This window comes from Geotrypetes seraphini, chromosome 10, assembly GCF_902459505.1.
Source record: "Geotrypetes seraphini chromosome 10, aGeoSer1.1, whole genome shotgun sequence".
NCBI lineage: Eukaryota > Metazoa > Chordata > Amphibia > Gymnophiona > Dermophiidae > Geotrypetes > Geotrypetes seraphini.
Window position 1 is genome coordinate 53417042 of NC_047093.1, and position 21317 is coordinate 53438358.

At 45.3% G+C, this 21317-nt stretch overlaps 1 protein-coding gene across 3 annotated transcripts in view; it reads left to right on the forward strand.

Annotated features, from left to right (window-relative positions):
* Positions 1-21317, forward strand: part of NUP214 (nucleoporin 214) — a 164709-nt gene that overhangs the window by 75651 nt on the left and 67741 nt on the right. For 2 of the 3 annotated variants that reach the window (XM_033960858.1, XM_033960859.1), the window contains exons 21-25: positions 10230-10313; positions 10553-10807; positions 13626-13787; positions 15788-15896; positions 19440-19515. In XM_033960858.1, coding sequence (XP_033816749.1) covers positions 10230-10313; positions 10553-10807; positions 13626-13787; positions 15788-15896; positions 19440-19515 — 686 coding nt within the window. The remainder of the gene's footprint in view (positions 1-10229; positions 10314-10552; positions 10808-13625; positions 13788-15787; positions 15897-19439; positions 19516-21317) is intronic. The other variant, XM_033960860.1, reaches the window with a different exon arrangement.

The following is a 21317-nucleotide window of genomic DNA, read 5'->3' on the forward strand; positions in this document are numbered from 1 at the left end:
ACAATTTTCCTGGTGGCTGTCACCTCGGCAAGAAGGGTTTCAGAGCTCCAGGCTGTTATCATGCAGGGAACTCTTCCTCTGATTTATGGAGGCTGGCGTGTGCCTACAAATGGTGCTTTCTTTTTTTGCCAAAAGTGTTTTTGGCCTTCCATGTAAATCAAGAAGTCTGGCTTCCAGCGTTCCATGCTACGGACATGAAGTAAAAGGACTAAGTCTTGGTATTACTGGACGTGAGGAGAGTCCTCCATTATCTCAAGGTGATGAATGAATTTCGTCTTTCCGGCCATCTTTTTGTGATAAGCAATGGTAGCAATGGGGAAAGCCTGCCTCTAAGGCGTCCATCTCCAGATGGATTTGCATGGCTATCTCTTCTGCATACATTGGCTTTGGTAACAGCCACTTATTTCTTTGAAAGCACATTCCACCAGAGGTGTGGCTTTTTCATGGGCAGAATCCCGGGCAGTTTTGCTCAAAAAGATCTTTAGAGCAGCTACATGGTCCACCCTCCATACTTTTACCAAGGTTTACAGAGTGGATGAAGCAGCACAAATAGACACTACTGTTGGGTCCTCGGTGCTCGCAGCAGGCTCATCTGCCCTGCCCTAGACTTAGGGGACTGCTTTGGTACATCCCTTTTGCACTGGAATGAAAGATTAGGTTCTTACTTCAATAATTTTCTTTCCAGTATAAGGGTACAGTAGGCTTGACGGCCCATCCTGTCAGATGTTAAGTTAGCCTGTTTCCTGACTCAGACACATATGGATGTCTCCAGATGCTTGTCTTCGAACAATCAAGAGAGAATGAAAATACTTAATGTAAGAGTTATCCGTTAGCACTATAGCGTACCCTTTGGAGTAGGCTATAGGAGCTGCATCAATGTTAATGCTGGTTGCACTCAGGTAGGTGACTTATTTTATTTTATTTACCTTATTTTTTTATTTATAAATTTTTTATTCCATTTAAACCTAAGCAGATTACAAATAAACAAACATATCAAATAATCACAAATTTAACAGACTAACTACAATTAGTTACTTAAACCAAAATGTACAATTCATCATATCCATTAATAGCTGCCAAGACCTCATTTCAATCATAGAAAACATGTATCTATTGGGTTAATTAATTGTTCTTATTGCAAAGCAGAAAAGACTTGATTGGTTGGGAAGTTCCTCATGCCATCCTTGTTATTTCTCCTTCTTAGGGGTTATCCATTACTTTGGTACAAACTGAGGAGCTGAGGCATTGCCCAGTGACACAAGGAGGCAGAGTTGAAAAATGTAGATGATACCTTCTGCAAGCCTTGTGGTGAAGGGAAGAAACCCACACATGAAGCCTACTGTACCCTTATATTAGAAAGAAGATTATGTAGGTAAGAACCTAGGGCCAGATGCACTAAAGTCAAAACTGGTTTAGCAACGATAGCCAACCGCTCCCTCCCCGGCGCGACAGCAAAAACGGCAAGAGAGATGCACACTCCCTCCTGCCATGCAAACCACACCCCCACATGAGAAAAACTGACAGGAGGGATGCCCATTCCCTTCTGCCATTATGATCCCCCAACCATGTGCAAGAAAATTGGCAAAGGGATGCCCACTCCCTCCTGCCACCTGATGCTCCACCGAACCCCTCGGTACCTTTTTCCGAAGATGGAAGCAGGAGGGAAGCATGGTCCCTTCCACCTTGAAGGCCTGCTGATCCAAAATGGTGGGCCTTCCTTCCTCATGTGATGTACAGGGAGGGGCCCAAGGCTCTGATTGGCTCAGACTACTAAGAACCTTCCCAAGGGGCCCAGTCTCTGTATCCCGTGTGATGCACAGAGAGGGGCCTAATGGGGTACATATTTTGTGTGTGTGTGTGTGTGTGTGTGTGTGTGTGTAACACGCACAGCATCTGTGCCCATTAAAAAAAGATTTCCTGCCCCGAACAGTTGAGTGGCGGGAGGCTGCTTTCAGGGTTTCCCCTGCTTCTCATCTGTTTGGGCTTCCTCTGCCAGCCTTGTGCATGTGTGAGAGTCACTCACAGCAATCAATCGGATAGGAGGGTCGGGGATTATGACGAACCTCCACCTAAATCATTTGCATGCAAACATTTTAGTGCATCAATAGCTCTTTTTGATTCAGCCAAAAATCGGATCGGATCGGAGCAGACCCACATGCTCTTGCCGATCCATTTTAGTGCATCTAGCCCCTAATCTTTCCATATGTCCTGGTCAAAAGGAACTTAAATTAAACCCTAACAAGTCCCATACTTTTTATCTTGAAAAAAAAAAGAACCAAAAATTTCAATTAGTAGCAGATTTACCTTGAAGAAACTTTAAGAGGGATTTACAAAGACATAGCTCTTCTCATTTTATAGGAAATTAAACACAGGGAAAATATAGAAAACATAACTCCCAGTGGAGTAACTCTGGAACACAAAGAAAGACAAATTTTCCTGTGCCATTGTGTTACCCTGGAAACATCATGAAAAAAATAAATCCTATAACCATAATTCTTCCTTTCTGCCTTTATCTGATTCAGCTGAAAGGGTCACTTGAAGGGTGAGTCTTATACAAATAATATTGGTAGTCATCTCCAAAAACATTGACAAATTGAGACTCTCTGTAGATACCGTTTCATGTGCATAATAGGAAGAGCTCCTACAGGACATGTCCTCAAAATTCCAGAGGAAAATAAAATTGGCTTGGGTAGAAGAATTTAGCTAACTGAAGAAGAAACTTGAGGTGGTCCTCTCTGTCCTTTCTTTTCAGGATAGCAAGCAGGATCGGGAGGCAGGCATGAAGCCAGGGCTGAGAGGAGAGACACTAGGGCAGCAGGCAGAGGACAGGAGGGGTGGAAGACTGATCGGGGTAGCGGCGAGAGTAAGCTCCGCCCACCCCCACCGCGTCAGAGGTCGCTTCAGTGCCCAGGCTCCCCCTTAAAAGGGGGCGAGCCAACGGTGCGCGGCCGTTCGGCGTGCGGCAAAGGCGAGCGGCAAAGGCGCTCGCCTTAGCGAGGACGCCTTTGCGAAGGAGCCGAGAGAAGGAGCCAGGAGTCCCGGCTGCGCAGCAGCAACTTCAATTTTCAACCTTCAATCTTCCTAATTAAATTCTAAAAAAAAAAAATAAAATAAAAATCTATCCTTTCTTCTATACTCATTATTTCTTCTCTCTCTACTTCTCCACCTAGCTGCACGTCGGGCACACTCCAGCTCACAACTTTAAATCACAAGGAAGGAAAAATGGAGGCAGCAGAAGGCCAGCGAAGCTTTCCAGTATTGACTGTCACATGTATGAATACCTCCCTTCTGGGAGGCAGGCCTACATGTGCAGTCGATGTCAGAAACTGGCTAGCCTAAGGAAGGAGGTCGGGAAACTGCAGATCAAAGTACAAGAGCTAGAGAGACTCCGCTCCATAGAGGAACCAAGGGAATGTGAACCAACTGAGGACACCAACAGAGAAAACCACATCAACGAACAGGTCAGAGAGCTCGAAAGATTCATCGAGGAGGCCTGCAGGATGGTAGAAACATAGGATCACCCGCTCTTCAGAAGGGAACAAACGGATGGAGGACAGGACCAGCCAGGAGCCTCCAGGACCCACCAGGAGCCGAGGGAAAGGAACCTTGCGGAGAAACCAATCAGGAGAAAGAAGGATTGGAGGACCCAATCATCGACACAGACCTGAGACCCAGGAGGAAGCTGAGGAGAGGAAAATCTGCTATCGTGGTGGGAGACTCAATCCTGAGAGAGGTGGACAGTCACATAGCAGGAGGCAGAGCGGATCGCCTAGTGACATGTCTCCCAGGGGCGAGGACAAAGGACATCTCCGACAAAATCGAGAGAATTATGGAGGGAGCTGAGACAGAGGAAACAGCAGTGATAATCCACGTCGGAACCAATGACGTCAGCAGAAGAAATTTCAACATGACTACACTGACCGAGCAGTTTAAGATCCTGGGGAGGAAGCTGAAGCTGAGGACAGGGAAGATAGCCTTTTCAGAGATCCTGCCAGTACCAAGGGCAGATGCGAGGCGGCAGACCGAGCTGCAAGCAACAAATGGATGGATGAGGCGATGGTGTGATGAGGAGGGTTTCCTCTTTGTACGGAACTGGTCAACCTTCCTGGGGAAAAACAAGCTCTACAGGAGAGACGGACTGCATTTGAGCATGGCTAGGACGAGGATGCTGGCACGAAACTTCCAGACCTGCATAGACATGACTTTAAACTGATAACAAGGGGAAAGCCGACAGTCGATCTGACCTCGACACATCGGACCACAGTATCGAACAAGGATACTGAAACAGGAAAGGGCGATAGTGGACTAGAGACAAAATGGACACTTTATGGACATAAACCCAAAGATGCAGTACAGGAACCCGAGAGGAAATCAGAGCAAAAGAGCAAGACAAGGAGGAAACAGCTGGAACCAGAGGGCTATCAAAGAACAAAGAAGCGGGCAGAGGACAGGATAGACACACCACAGGAGGCAGACTGTGAGGAGGCAGCCCGTGAGGAGACCAGCAAGGGCATCAAATCAAGAGTAGATCCAAAAGAAAAGGTAACAAACTGGGACTTAAATTGCCTATATACAAATGCTAGGAGCCTAAGGACTAAAATGGGGGAGCTAGAAGTTATAGCCAGAAATAAGGACCTAGACATAATAGGAATCACAGAGACATGGTGGTCAGAGGACAACAAATGGGATGTGGCCCTGCCAAGATACAAACTCTACAGGAGGGACAGGGCACACAAGAAGGGGGGAGGAATAGCACTGTATATAAAGGACTCCATTCCTTCATCCAGAACAGAAACAACAATAAGGGCAGACAGTCTGGAGTCACTATGGGTTAAGCTCACAGGAGGGGAAGGAGCTGACATCAAATTGGGACTGTACTATCGCCCACCAGGACAGCCAGAAGCAAACAACCTGGACCTGGAGGCCGAACTGAGGCAGGTGTGCAAAAGTGGAAGGGTGGTGGTTATGGGGGATTTCAACTATCCGGGAATAGACTGGGACATTGGGCTCTCAAATTGCACGAGAGAAACTAAATTCCTAGAGGCAATAAGGGACTGTTTCATGGAGCAGCTGGTCACGGAACCAACACGAGGGGATGCCACTCTAGACCTAATCCTCAACGGGCTAGAAGGACCCGCAAAGGAAGTGGTGGTAATAGCACCATTAGGGAACAGCGATCACAACATGATCCAGTACAAATTAAACATGGGAACATCAAAGGTGAAAAGAACCACAACGACAGCACTCAACTTCAGAAAAGGAAACTACAAAGACATGAGGAAAATGGTAGGAAAAAAGCTCAGCAACAGCTCAGGGAAAGTGAAGACCGTAAAGGAAGCCTGGACACTGCTTAAAGGCACAGTGCTCGAGGCGCAAGATCTGTATGTCCCAAGGTTTAGGAAAGGGTGCAAAAAAAATCGAACTAGAAACCCAGCATGAATAACTACTGCAGTTAAAAAGGCGATAAGCAACAAGAAATCATCCTTCAAGAAATGGAAAAAGGAACCAACAAAGGAAAACCAGGAAGAGCACAAAAGACACCAGAAAGAATGCCATCAAGAGGTCAAGAAAGCAAAGAGAGAATATGAGGAAAGACTGGCAGGAGAAGCAAGAAACTTCAAACCCTTCTTCAGGTATGTGAAAGGGAAACAACCAGCCAGAGAGGAAGTGGGACCACTGGACGACGGAGACAGGAAAGGAGCGATAAAGGAGGAAAAAGAGATAGCTGACAGGTTAAACAAATTCTTCTCGTCAGTCTTCACCAGAGAGGACACATCCAATATCCCAGAACCCGAGGTGATTATAAGCGGAGAACACGATGAAAGGCTGGTACAACTAGAGGTAAGCAAAGAGGATGTCCTCAGGCAGATAGACAGACTAAAGAGTGACAAATCACCGGGCCCGGACGGCATCCACCCAAGGGTACTAAAAGAACTGAGAAACGAAATAGCAGAGACACTTCGCCAAATATGTAACCTCTCCCTAAAAACTGGGGAGATCCCAGAGGACTGGAAAATAGCAAATGTCACGCCCATCTTTAAAAAGGGATCAAGGGGTGACCCGGGAAACTACAGGCCTGTGAGCTTGACCTCGGTTCCGGGAAAGATGATGGAAGCAATGGTAAAGGACACAATCTGCGAACACATAGAAAACAATGGACAACTGAAGGCGAGCCAGCATGGCTTCTGCCAGGGAAGGTCATGCCTCACGAACTTGCTGTACTTCTTTGAGGGAATAAACAGCCAGATGGATAAGGGGGAATCCATAGACATCATTTACTTTGACTTCCAAAAAGCCTTCGACAAGGTACCTCACGAACGGCTACTTAAAAAGCTGTGGAACCACGGGGTGCAAGGGGATATCCACCGATGGATCAAACACTGGTTGGCAGGCAGGAAACAGAGGGTTGGAGTAAAGGGCCAATACTCAGACTGGCAATGGCAATGGGTCACGAGCGGAGTTCCACAGGGGTCGGTGCTGGGACCTCTACTGTTCAATATATTTATTAACGATCTGGAGATGGGGACAAAATGTGAGGTTATCAAATTTGTTGATGACACCAAACTCTGCAGCAGGGTTAGAAACACGGAAGACTGTGAAGACCTGCAAAGGGACCTAACGAGACTGGAAGACTGGGCAAAAAAGTGGCAAATGAGTTTTAACGTAGAGAAATGCAAGATCATGCATGTAGGGAAAAAGAACCCGATGTTCAGCTACAAAATGGGGGGAACACTGCTAGGGGTGAGTAACCTTGAGAGGGACCTGGGGGTGATGGTCGACACATCACTGAAACCATCGGCGCAGTGTGCGACAGCCTCAAAGAAAGCAAACAGAATGCTGGGCATCATCAAAAAAGGTATCACAACCAGGACAAAAGAAGTCATCATGCCGCTGTATCGCGCAATGGTGCGCCCGCACCTGGAGTACTGTGTTCAATACTGGTCGCCGTACCTCAAGAAGGACATGGCGGTACTAGAGGGAGTGCAGAGGAGGGCGACTAAACTGATAAAAGGTATGGAAAATTTTTCATACGCTGACAGGTTAAAAATGCTGGGGCTGTTCTCCCTGGAGAAAAGGAGACTTAGAGGGGACATGATAGAAACCTTCAAAATCCTAAAGGGCATAGAGAAAGTGAATAGGGACAGATTCTTCAAACTGAGGGGAGCCACAAACACTAGGGGTCACTCGGAGAAATTGAAGGGGGACAGGTTTAGAACAAATGCTAGGAAGTTCTTTTTTACCCAGAGGGTGGTGGACACATGGAACGCGCTTCCGGAGGATGTGATAGGCCAGAAATCTGTACAGAGGTTCAAGGAGGGTTTGGATAGGTTCCTGGAGGAAAAGGGGATAGAGGGGTACAGATAGAACTTGAGGTAGGTTATAGAAGTGGTCAGAAACCACTTCACAGGTCGCGGACCTGATGGGCCGCCGCGGGAGCGGACCGCTGGGCGAGATGGACCTCTGGTCTGACCCAGTGGAGGCAACTTCTTATGTTCTTATGTTCTTATGTTCTTAACATGTTCATCGCCACAAGAGAAACCTTTTCCTCCAAGGAAGGAAGGTTGGTGGGGGAGGCTTCTAACCTTGCCTCACAACTCAGGGAAACACTAAAGGACTGTAAGCATTTACAAATAATAACTGTTCCCACCATACTCAAAGAGTGAAATTGAAGGTATTGATCCATAGAACCAAGCGAGACAATTGACTTGCTTATCTGTCAGCTTTTTCTTGTTCTTCCTGTTGTCTAATGGTCCAGCTTCAGCCTTCCTGGTCCCTTCTAGATCACCAAAGGAGCATTCCCATGCCACCACTTGCTGCCTTTTATAATCCCAGATGTGTGTCTGATATTTTCATGAGGGTGGAGATGGGGTAATTTAATCACCCTGTACTGGGAAGGTTCAATCCTCCATTCTCCTCAAAAACAAGTATAGGACTTTTCCTTCTTTTCCCTCATCATGAACCAAAGTCTTATTGACTTGTATCAAATCCAACATCGGACAAAACATTCCTTTCTTCTAGGGAGCTACAAAATAAATGGGAGTACTTGCTGATGCCTAAAATCTTCTAATGGTAGGAGAACTACAAATTGCAGATACAACAACCTGTCTAGCATTGACCGCACAACCTCCCTCTTCTGAAGAGACCATCAGAAAAAGGTCAAGCAACTCAGCATTATCATTATCCTTCAAGAATGACCTCTATGACTCAACAAAAAGGATAAGCACACATCTTTGTTCACCCAGAATCTATGGATGGTTCTTCCCCCTTTGGAGTAAGACTCAATCCAGTCTGAATTTGTGGTTAAAAGAGAGAGATCTTGTTACAGTGGGTGAATCAGAATGGATTCAGTTGTCAATGGATGCAAGTTTCAGTGTCTAGGGATCATATTGTTTGAAACAAGTGGCTCAGGGTAGGAGGAAGAAGTGAAGGTTGTTTTCTTAGCGTTCAGAATATTTTTTTCTGCTGATGTGGAACAGAATGGACCGGATCTTATTCACCAGTTGATCTGTGCTACCATAGTCACATCATCAGGGGGACACGAGGAATTGACAGTAACATAGAACGTGGCTCTGCTTCTGTGTTGGGCAGAGAAGCACTTAGCATTCCTATAGGTGGCCCATATGGCCAGATTAGATAACATTCTTCCCTTCCCCCTCTAGAGCCCAACCAAAACTCGTATTTTCAATTTCAGCTGAAACTGAATCTGTGGCTGAAATTGACCACTCAGTTTTAGCTGAAACCAAAACTAGTCCTTCTCCAGCCCCCACTACCCCCACCAGAAAGAGCCCCCTTCTGGACCACCCATAGCAACCCACTCCTGAGCCTTCCATGTCACTGGAGGCTAGTGGGGGCAGAAGTGATCCCCATTTGCTCCTACTCATGCTGGCTTCTATGTCAAAATGGCTTATAAGAACATAAGAGTTGCCATACCGGAGCAGACCGAAGGTCCATCAAGCCCAGTATCTTTGTTTCCAACAGTGGCCAACCCAGGTCACAAGTACCTGGCAAGATCCCAAGGAATAAAACAGATTTTATGCTGCTTATCCTAAGAATTACACATTGTGTGAAGAAATATTTTTTTCTGGTTTGTTTTAAATGTGCTACTTAGCAGCTTCTTTGCTTGCCCCCTTGGAAAGAGTAAACAAGCGATTTACATCTACCTGTTCCACTCCACTCAGTATTTTATAAATTTGTATTGTATGTCCCCTGAACCTTCTCCAGGCTGAAGAGCCCTAGCCGTTTTAGACTTTCCTCATAGGGAAGTCATCCCATCACTTTTGTCATTTTTGTCATCCTTCTTTGTACCTTTTCTAATTTTGCTCTTTCTTTTTTGAGATGTGATAGCCAGAATTGCACACAGTATTCGAGGTGCAGCCACACCATGGAACTACCGGTATACAAGGGCAATATAACATTCTCATCTTTGTTTCCCATTCCTTTCCTGATAACTGCTTACATTATATTTGCTTTCTTAGCTGCCCCACTGCACACTGAGCTGAGCTGAACTGAGGGACTCCCTGGAGGTCACAGCAGCCATTTTGAAGCAGGAGCTAGCATGGGCAGGAACAAGTTGCAATCCCTTCTGTCCAATTAGCCACCAATAACACAATATGCCTGGAAGGGTGACTGCTACCAGTGGGTGGGTCAGGTCAGGGGGTGGGGGATGAGGGATGCACAGTGCAGTTTTGGTTTCAGCCAAAATTGCACTGGCATTTCCATCTGAAACAGAGCCAAACACAAATAGCCTCTTTCGCCTCCTCACCTGCATGGAACACCAGGCACCTGGCATTGTAAATGTGAACTTTGCCATAGTGTACAATATGCTCTGAAACAGCATATCCTTACATCATTTTCATATTAATTGAGCCACAAGCAGTTTTTTCATTAATATAATTACAGTGAGCATGCAGACAAATCATAATCATGTTAATTAGATGAAATATTTTATCATTGAAGAAAGAACTGGAAATAGAGAACAGTAGTACTTTGACATTATTGTGTATAAATAGTTAATGGATAATGAGTACTACAGTACCTAATTAGTAAAATAAACATTTTACTTCCATTGCAGATATGTTACAGAATTTCAGATGTCCCTCCACAGAATCTGCTACATAGTTCAGAATATGCTCTAGATTCCTGTATTTGCTGATAATTCTTGTTCTTGCATCCCAGCTTTGACCCTCAGCAGAATAAGCCATATGGTGAAATGACTCTGTATTTTGCAGCCAAACTGTCCCCAGTGAAACAGGCTCAGCTGAGAAGTTTTCTAAGCAAGAGAAAGACTCCTGCGGTGCGCTCCCTGGCACCAGGTACCTATCATCTTCTACTATATGTCAGAAATGTAAATTGCTGCTAGTTTTAATTCCAGTGAAATACATGAAGTAGATTAACAACCTAACTCTCTTCTGGAATGCTGCCATCACCATGCAGAAAAGAGACAATGAAGTAGGGTAGCTGTCTCTATAAAGTGTCTGATGATTGTGAATTTTGCCAGGATGACTATCTCCCTCTTCTCTGTTCTAATGATTCTCCTCTTTTGATTTTATAGCCAGTCTATCCCGCTCAGTGTTCCTATCTCCTAAGTATTGTGAGGATTTGGATGATGATAGCTCCACATCATCCGTCTCCCAGGCTCTAGATAATGAAGATGTTCAGAGCGAGGAAGAGGAGGTGAAGGTAGAGGTTGCACCAGCCCGAATCCCTCGACATGCCCCAGTGGTTCGCACGCCCTCCATTCAGCCTGGTCTGGTCACTCAGTCTCCACCCTTTGGGAAACCCCAGCTGGGCCCTGCTGGTAACCTGAGTAAGTGCATCAGGAATCAGTTGCCTGTCATAGAGGGTCTGCATTTTTCATACTTCACTATCATGTTCCCAAGTGACTGGGGGGGAGAAGGTAGGGGAAGGGAAATGCTTTGAGTTTATAATTACAACTTTGCGTAGAAAGCAGGGATTAGGTACATTAATGAGAACTTGCAAGGAAGCAACATTTGCATAAGGCTAGTCTGTGGAAGAAGTAGACTGGGCACTTGCTTATGAGTTGGTGTTAGGGATGCAGGACATGCTCCACAAAAGAATGTCGTTCTCTAGATTTCTCTGACTCCTGGTCCTGCCTTGGCAGTGACTTTAACTGGGAGGATCAGCAGACCACTGAGCAAGAGACAAGTCAAAGCCAACCTCCTTAACGTCCTTATCAGATTAGAACCTTTAGATTGTGCCCATCAAAGAGTAGATGGAGACAGACTAAAATCTTGTGAGATCTGCACTATAAGGGCACTGTCAGACTTAGTTCTTCAGTAGATGGTGATGGGCAGACCATAAAGCTTCTGGACAGGCTGAGAAACAACTTTTAAGTCTTAGCTGAGCAGGGAATGCCTATTTGTTTATGCTTTTGCTCTAATAATTTATTTTTAAAAATACAAATTTTACTCAGTGAAACAAAGGGGATATTTCAGAGAAGTCAGGAGATCTCTTCCCTCCTCACTCCAAAACTGCATTTCTAAATGGGTATTTTCCTTTAGTTGGTGTCCTGGTGAAATTTAGAGTTTTTCAGAGAATTTTGAAAACAGAAGAATGATATTCACCTGATAGATCTTCACCTGATATGATTGTGATTCTCTTATTTTTTTCTTAAACCAGAGGCTCCAGTATTGCTTTGGGGAGAGGGGGTTGTTTGTCAGTTTCTGCAAAGGGAGTTTTGGCAGGCAGCTGTCTGACAGACCTGTGGGAAGAACTATTCTGAGTAGGCAAGGATTTCAGAGTCCCACTTTTCTTAAGTATTGCTTTGCTGTATCTGGACTGGTCTAGTGCTGGCGGTGAGTAAGGAGAAAATATGCCTTATCCCAGGACAAGCAGGCAGCGATAGCCTGAACCGCACATGTGCGAGTGCCTTCCCGCCGACATGGTCACGCGGTCTCTCAGTTTCTTAGTTTCCGCGGAGCTAAGAAGATGTGTTTTTTTCAACAGTCGTTGAAATCCTTTTTCTGCTGCCTTCCCACTCTCGCGGATTTCTGACTTTTTAGTCAGTTATTTTGTTTTATTTTGTTTTGTTTGTAAAAAAAAAAAAAAATTGTAAAAATTTTTACTTTTTCCCTTTTTCAGGGTTGGTCCAGCAGGGCCTGTTCCACCTTCACAACCTCGGATTTTGATTTCGCTCAGGCCGTTCCCTTCAATGTCCTGTCCGCTCACAGGTTTTAAAAAGTGTGGACGTTGTGCTCGCCCCATTTCCATAACTGATCCGCACCACTAGTGTCTCCAGTGCTTGGGGCCTAAGCACCGTCCAGAGACTTGTTCCCGCTGTTCGTTGCTTCAGAAGAGGACGCTTAAGAATCATCTTATCCAGCAGCGACTCCTTTTTGGCGCGGGCATGGAAAGAGACTCGACATCGGTCTCGGTGCCGGCAGCACCGTCTAAGTCGATACCGAAACTATCGACATCAGGAGAGCCATCTTCGGTGTCGACTGCAGTGGGTAAGCCGGCTAAAAAGCCTTCCCCCACTCCCACTGGGCCTCAGATCTCGGAAGAAGTGAGTCAAGTCCTGCCGACCTCGAGAAGACCCAAAAAGCGCTCAGCTCCAATTTCGGTGACTGCTTCGACATCGGCCTCCTCATCGCCGGAGCGTAGAGCCACATTGAAGGTACCGGCAAAAAAAGCCAGTGGTACTGGTGCTTACCCTTAAGCAGCAGATCAAGCAATTACTGCAAGAGGAATTAAAGGAGCAGTTCCAACTGCTGATGCCGACTTTACCCACGTCGACACCGACTCCTCCTGTGCCAGTCAGGTCTGAGCCCTCGACACTGGTAGCACCTGCAGAGGAGTCTCCATTGGTGCCATGTCTCACCAAGGAGCCGACGCCGATGAGCCGCCAACGCCGGTCATCCTCAGCCTAATCTCTTTTTACTATAATGTGATGGGGGATGGGATTAGATATACTGCCTTTCTGTGGATACAGTCAAAAACAATTTACATATTATTTATAGGTACTTATTTTGTACCTGGACAATGGGGAGGGTTAATGACGTGCCCTGAGTCACAAGGTGCTGCAGTGGGAATTGTGCCTGGTTCTCAGGCCACTGCATTAACCATTAGGCTGCTCCTTTACTCAGACATAAGAGCACTGTATGACTAAAGCTTTTGTATGCATTAAATCTTTGTTTCCGTAGTTCTGTTTTACATATTCATTATTTCATAAATTTGTTAAAGGTTTATAGATAAAGATATATTCATTCTACAAGACATGGAAACACCAATCACCCAATATTCAGCACTATTTAGCTAGCCAGGAACAGCTCCTAAGACTGCACAGTGCCTTTATAGGGCAGACAGAGCTCACAAGTCTTTAGTGTCTGTTTCCATCTGTTTGTCAATGGCTATAACCCACAGATCTTGTATTGGTCTGGTAGGATTAAAGAGAAGAACATTATCAATTAAAATATTATTTATCCTTTTAAGAGGTGATTTTTCTCTTGAAAATAGAGTAAGATCTCAGCAGCCTCCAAACCCAAGTTCTGTGTGTAATGCTAGTTTTACTCTGCTATGCTTATAATGTGACAGATTCAGTATTGTATCTTCTCTCACCCTTGTTTAGAATGAAAAAAAATATTCATTCTTGATTTTAACTTCAGTGTGTGCATCTGTGAGCAGAGCTGTTCCACCAGGAGCAGATAGCACAATGCTGGTGACCAAAACCGTGAAGCATGGAGCACCTCCTGCTACAGTTCCTATCCCTGCAACACAGGCAGCTGCGGCTGCTGCACTCCGGCGCCAAATAGCCAGTCAGACTTCAGGTGATTCTGCAGCTAACCAGTGAAGCACCCAATTTAGTTTCTACTTCTGTACTGCAGAGATAAAACAGAATACGAAGCTCAGAATGAGTTCTTTCTACAGCTGCTGTCAGGCAATTAACTGATCATGTTTAATGATTAGGGAAAGGGATTGGGACTTGTATATCACCTTGTTGTAGTTTTACAACCACACTCAAAATGATTTATATACAGGTACTTCAACCATTTTCCCTATCTGTCCCAGCGGGCTCACAATCTATCTAATGTGCCTGAGGCAGTGGAGGATTAAGTGACGTCCAGGATCACAGGGAGTAGCATGGGGTTTGAACCCACAACTCGAGGGTGCTGAAGCTATAGCTCTAACCACTGCTCCACACTCTCCCCCATGAGAATTGTTTTTGCACAGACTTTATAGCATAATTTAAATTAATGGGGTAGCTTTTAGCTACAGTCTTGGAACAGGTCCTAACTTTTCTAGAGACTTTGGCACTAAATAATGTTTAGGTACTGAGATCAGGGCACCCTGCTGCATCCCATGCTGTCCTTTCACTGAAAGTGCTGTGCCAGTGTGCATGTAATGTTTTGATAAAAGCATGCATTGACAGAGTATCTATATTCACATGCTTGGAAGGACTGTTGGCTTCTGTAGGATGGAGTAATGTTTCTCATTTGTATATGCATTTAGGAGTTTAGTTAAGACATTTCCTTTTACGTTATCAGATCCAGCCTCATTCACAAAAGAATGCAGTGTCTGCACCTTAAAATAGCTAAGCAAATCAGTGAATTACATTACATTAGTGATTTCTATTCCGCCATTCCTTGCGGTTCAAGGCAAATGAGTAACAAATGTGTTTGAGTACTTATGCTGACAATATAATCTGCCCTGTTTGAGTTCTAATGGGGCACTAATGTCAGTAGAATCTCACCTGCATATCCCACTTCTTTGATACTCCCTTGTCCATACTTGTATTCCTCATTTTTATATACCGCTTTATCCCAGAGACTACAAGGTGTTAACAGATACGATCATGCTTCCAAAAAACTGCAAATTTAGAGTCTTTGGTTTGTAACAGAGAGTATTAGTGTTTTGTCGCAGCTTAGCGAAAGGGCCCTGAAAGTGCCGCTCTAGGTTTTCTTAGGTCTTCCTCTTTTCTCACCTATTGATATCCACTGTATTGTGATTCTTTCTGGGATGTTGGTAATTATGCTGCCTTTGGGATATGTCCAGCCAACAAGATCCTTGTTTCAGTTATAATTTGGAGGGAGAGTGTGGTGCAGTGGTTAAAGCTACAGCCTCAGCACCCTGAGGTTGTGGGTTCAAACCCACGTTGCTTCTTGTGACCCTGGGCAAGTCATTTAATCCCCTCATTGCTCCAGGTACATTACATAGACTATGTGCACACCAGGACAAACAGGGAAAGATGCTTGAGTATCTGAATAAATTCTCCTTTGGAAGAACAGTATAGAAAATTGAATACATAAATAAATAATAAATACATAGTTACACAAGGATGGGCCAATGCAAGAGAAAGCTGTTTGTGCTGGAAAACCAAATGTACCTTTGGAGGCATTTCCAGCAGAGCATGGTGTTGTGAATGCAAAGTGCGGGCTAGTACATACAAGCATGTGATCACATATATGCAAGAATCAAGCCATGTAGTATCATAGATCATGAAAATAGGAAACCAGTGCATAAACCGTTCTGAGCTTTCCTGGGAGAACGGTATAGAAAATTGAATAAATAAAAGAAAAATAAATAAATAAATAAAACTGTTCCAAAACAGGGTGATAAAACAAAAATTTTAATGTTAGTCACCAAATAAGCTGCTACATTTGGATTAACATTTTTGCAGTACTAAATAAAGGAAGTTAGAGTAATCCAATCTAATAGCGATGAAGGACTAAATAGGTTCTATAAATGGTAAAAAGATTTAACTGCCAGGCCTATCTGCAGACACATAACCACAGCAAATTTCTCTGTAATGTGTTCTTATGATTTACAGCCATGGCTTCCCCGCTGAGTGAGTCAACTCTGAAGTCTGTGCCTCAGGTAGTCAATATTCAGGAGCTGAAGAGTGCTGGAACCAGCCCAGCTGTGCCTGCAGTGATAGGGTGAGTGAGTACCTTTAGGCAGACCACTTGAGCCTATGTTGAGGTCACACCAGATATTTTTCTGTCATAGTGGAGAAGTATTAATCTCATTTTGTTTTCAGCCTTGCTTTAATTGAACTGCAGAGTTTGATGAAATTAATCGTACCATTAGATCCTGATATTTGCACGAGTCTTTGCTGCTTATTCCTCTCGTTGAAATCAGGAACTCGCAACCAGACCAGTCTCTGCAACTGGCCCTTCCAATTCTGGTCTGATTTAATTAATTGGTTTACTTTATAGTCTGAATTGTCTTCAATAACTGAACCAAGTGCAGCAGTCATGTGTTGCCCTTGTAGTGCATGTGAATTTATTTTTTAAAAAAAGTGTACCTTGCTGCTCAGTAACACATTCAGTATGCTTACAGTTAAATGTCAGCTTTTTCAGCATATGCAGAGAATATTTATGGGTAACTGTATGACATGGCACAGCTGGCGGGACCAGGGGACATAGCTTTATAGTGGTGAGGATATGTGATGGAACTGTAATGGTACTTTATAGAAATGTTTTTAGAATATGCTAACCAGAAACATTTTGATGTTTTTTTTGCCATGTCAACAGTAGCTTAATGTCCTGTAATTACTGCAAGTATGAGGATAGTCCAGAAGCAAGCCAAAACATCAGGTCATCAGAGTTCCAAGTGACATAATAACTATGATGCCATCTTGGGTCCCCTAGTTTTTCTGTTACTGTCCTCTCTGTATAGATGAAAGTGTGATTCATTGACTTCTCTTACAACACATTTGATTAATAAGACATCTGAGTAATGTATTTATGGACACAATTTTGTACTTCTGGCTTTTCAAATGCTGTTTAGAATTCTATGTGTTTGGTTTGGTTTTGTTGATGTTGTTTCCTGGGGAATGTTTTTTGTTCTGTTTATAAACTGCTTCTGTTGTGCCAGGGGGGTGTAAGACAAATACTAGGGTGGTTTGAAAAGTTTGGTAAAAAACCAAGTTAAATATATTTAAATATATTTTTTAATATATTTAAATATAATTTTTAAATATATTTATATTTCAGTTATATGAGTATTTCTCAGCATAGTCTCCATCGTGTCCAGTTTTTCCGTCCCGTCAGAAAGATAGGTTTTGTGAGATTAAAAAAAATATTTGGTTTTATTTTACCGAACTTTTCAAACTGCTTTTGTACATACCCAAGAAGCAGGAATTGTATAAAACCTTGATTTTAACCTTAACCTCTGTAAGAATCATGGTTTAACAGAAAATGTGCACCAAAGCAAATTTCTCCTGCTTACCCCAGCACTCTTTCTGCTTTACTGACGTAGCTGCAGTTCTACTAACAAGAGGCCATCAAGAGGAGCAGATTGCCTTGAGTCTTTCAGCACTGATGCCCAGACCACTACCTCCATAGATCAATTTCTGTGGTAAAGGGCTGTAGTAAAGGACAACTTCTTGTTCTGTTAATATTCCTGCTTAGAACATCTGCTCTAGCCTGTCTCTCCAAAGAGGCATAATTGATAGAAGTTCAATTCCACATACTCCATATAGCCACTGCACAAAGTTATTGCATAGAAGTGAGACAAGAATGGTTAGTGAACCTTTGACCAGGCCATTTCACCACACTTTCAGCTTGCATAACAGTCTCCCATGAGCCCCCAAACTGTCCACTGAATGAGGGCTTTGTGTGTTTTTCTTTCTTTTAGATTGAGAGTATTGGATTACCGTATTTTCACGCATATAACGCGCGCGTTATACACGATTTTACAAACCGTGCATAACCATGCGTGTTATACAACTTTTAATTTTACATAGTTCCCCCCCCCCCCCCGACGTCCGATTCACCCCGCAGGACCACTCATACCCCCACCCTGAAGGAGCGCTCGCACTCGCACCCGTACCCCCACCCCGAAGGACCGCTCGCACCCCCACAGTCTCCCCACCCACCCCCATCATGGAGAAGCTCCTACCGTTGTCCTGCTGCTTCCTCTGCTGGCGGTCCTGGCCCTTCTGTGAGCCCTGCGTCTGCGCTGCTTCCTCTTCCGGCGGTCCCGCCCTTTCTCTGACGTCAGAGAAAGGGTGGGACCGCCGGAAGAGGAAGCAGCGCAGACGCAGGGCTCACAGAAGGGGCGGGACCGCCGGCAGAGGAAGCAGCAGGACAACGGTAGGAGCTTCTCCATGATGGGGGGGTGGGGTGGCGGTGGAGATGCGGGTGCGGGTGCGAGTGCGAGCGGTCCTGCGGGGGGGGGGGTGAATCGGACGTCGGGGGGGCATCAGGCTTTCAGGGTGGGGACAGGACTTCAAGGGGGAGAGGAGAGTCGGGGCGGGCGAAAGGAGAGTCGGGGCGGGCGAAAGGAGAGTCGGGGCGGCCAGAGGAGAGTCGGGGCGGCCAGAGGAGAGTCGGGGTGGCCAGAGGAGGGTCGGGGCGGGCGAAAGGAGAGTCGGGCGGCGACGGGAGAGTCTGGGTGGCATGCGCGGTATACGGGTGTGCGCGGTATATACAAATTTCTTTACATAAATTACAGTTTCCCACGCGCTATACCCGTGTGCGCATTTTACACGGGTGCGCGGTATATGAGTGAAAATACGGTAATCTTTTTGGAAGGACACTAAAGATGTCATTTCTACCAGATATTTAAAAAAACAACCAAAAAACAACCCTCTGGTAATTGGGTGTGAAGAACAGATCTAATATCTTATACCTAGCAAGAATGCTGCTGGGATTGTGACTGTACACAGGAGTCTCATGTGGGAGCAGTATCTCACATTGCCTGAAATATAGATTTTGTAGGATTGAAAAGTAAAGGAAGCAGGCATACCCACTAATGAACCAGTAACTGGATTAGGACTGTGTACCCTCAGTGTTCTTCCCAGAAATTTTTTCCAGCCAGGTGGCATGAAAAAGTAGCCGGGTGGAGCGGGAAGGGTAAATTTGGTGGTGGGGAAAATTAACCCCCCTCTTTTACTAAGGTGCGCTAACATATTTAGCACGCGCAAACTCCCGCGCTACGCTGGAAAACTTTTATAGGTCAGCAACGGAGGGAAGCTTACAACTTGCTGCTTTTACTTGCTTCGGGCCTTCCTCGTTGCCGGGTCCTGCCTACTTTCTGTTTCCGGGAAGGTAGGACCTGGCAGCGAGGAAGGCCCGAAGCAAGTTGTAAGCTTCCCTCTGGGGCTCTATCGTGTGTGTGCCGGCTTCCCTTCTCTTTGAAACTGGAAGTTGCGTCCCGTGGGGAGGAGGGAAGAGAAGGGAAGCCAGCACGCACACGTTAGAGCCCCAGAGGGGCAGGCGTCAAACAAAATTTTTGCGGAGAATCAGCCCGGGAAGGAGCATCAGCAGCAGCAGAAGGATTCGCCAGGCGGTCATCTAAATTAACTGGGCTAAAAGGTCCTGGGGAGAACACTGACCCTGGCCCCCCTCTGGTTTTACAAGCTGCTCATTTCAGGCAGGCAAATGTAAAGCTCAGAATCATAAAATATTCTCATCCCTCAGAGTCTTAGGTCAGAGGGTACAATAAAATGCATTTTTCTTTCTATTTCTGTTTAGGTCATCTGTCCCTCTGCCGGCTGCCCAAGCTGTCCAGCAGGTCTTGGCAACAGTGGCTTCAAACCAGTCCAAACAGGTATGGTCATGCTTTTCTGTGTCACACTTGAAACTGCCTTTTATTTCTGTGTTACAGAATGGCACAGGGAAAAAATTTGTCCCTGTCCCCACCCCGTTCCCACGAGTTCAGCCCCCGTCCCATCCCCGCAAACTGTCTGATCCCATCCTCACAAGCCTCAAATAGTTGTCATTTTATATTGAACTTATTTTATTAAAATATAAAAAGAAACATTATTCTGTACAATTGTCATTTTATAAACACAAATAATAACAGAGCAAGGATCAACAAAACCCGTCTCCCCTCCCCTTCACAAATATTCCCTCCACTATCAAGAAAACTGAATAAGCCAAATTATTACAGAATGCTACATATAAAAATTATGCTAACAGAATACCGCAGTCACATATGACAGGAATAGTACTAGAGCAACTGCCCCCAGTCAGAGAGAGCCCTAAGCCAGCTGAAAGCTAAAGCAGTACACTTGGGCTTTGCAGTTCCCAGTTATGCCTTACACCAGTTCTAGCAGGATACATATTTCCAATCTGATATATTCTAATCACAAAATAGAAAATAATTTTTTTTCTACCTTTTGTTGGCTGGTCATTTTATTCTTCACATCATATCGGTCTGAGGCTCTGCTTTCTTTTTCCATCTGTTTACTCTTAACTCACTTGCCAGGGTCTCCTGACCATTTGACATGTCTTCTTTCTCCATGCTCACCATTCATCTTGCATCTCTGTGTGTTTTTCCCTCATGTTTAGCAAGCATCTTCCTTCTCTGTCTCTTATACTTCCCTTTCTAGTATTTCCCCTGTGCCCATCTCCCTGCCTTCATCATCTCTCCATTCTATGACCACCTCCCCCTGTGTACAGTATCACTCCTCTGTCCAGCATCTTCCTTAAATTGCATTCTTATTCTCCCCATGTCTAACCATCTTCTCTGTGTCCTTATACCCTCCCATGTCTGCATTACCCCTCTGTGTCCATATACTACCCCTATACAGCATCCCCCTTTTTGTCCCTGTTCCTATGCTCTCTTCCTTCATCCCCTTGGTTCAGCTATTCGCTTTCTTTCTCTCTCTTCCTCACTGCAGGTCCTGCCCCCTTCCCATTGGTCCACCACCTCTATCCCCTCCCTTCAGCGCCCAGGTGTGGATCTGGCATCTCTCCCTTTCTTCCAGCTCCACCCAACCCACCACATTGGCCCAGCACCTGTTTCCCTTCCCCTACCAATCCCCAGACTAGTTCCAGCAACTGTCTCTCTTCCCTTCAGATCCAGCTAGTCTACTTCTAGCAGCCCAAGCAGTCCTTCCTCTCTTTGCGGGTGCAGCAGTAGCCCCCCCCTTCATGAGTCCAGCAGCCCCCTCCCTCCCTATTGCTGATCCAACAGCTCCCCAAGCCTCTCACCCTCGCCTCCTGACAGCAAAAAACCCAAACAAACCTGCGAGTGAGACTCCTGGATCGGCCCCTTCGCACCTCCTGGGGCAGACATACCAGCCTGTTGGAATGGAAGCTTCCTACATGCCGAGACCCTCCTTCTGATGTAACTTCCGGCCAGAAGTTACATCAGAAGGAGGACTCGGCAGCAAGAAGGTTCCGTCCGAGCAGCCCTGCATCACGTGTACAGGAAGCTTCTGTTCCAACAGGCTGGTATGCCTGCCCCAGGAGGCGCGAAGGGGCCAACCCAGGAGTCGTACTCATAGGTGGTGTTTTTTATACTGTCTGCCATCGGGTGTGGGGCTGTTGGACTGGCGATAGGGAGGGTGCTGCTAGACTCGCGGGGGGAGGCCTGCTGCTGCACCCACGATGGCAAAATGGGAC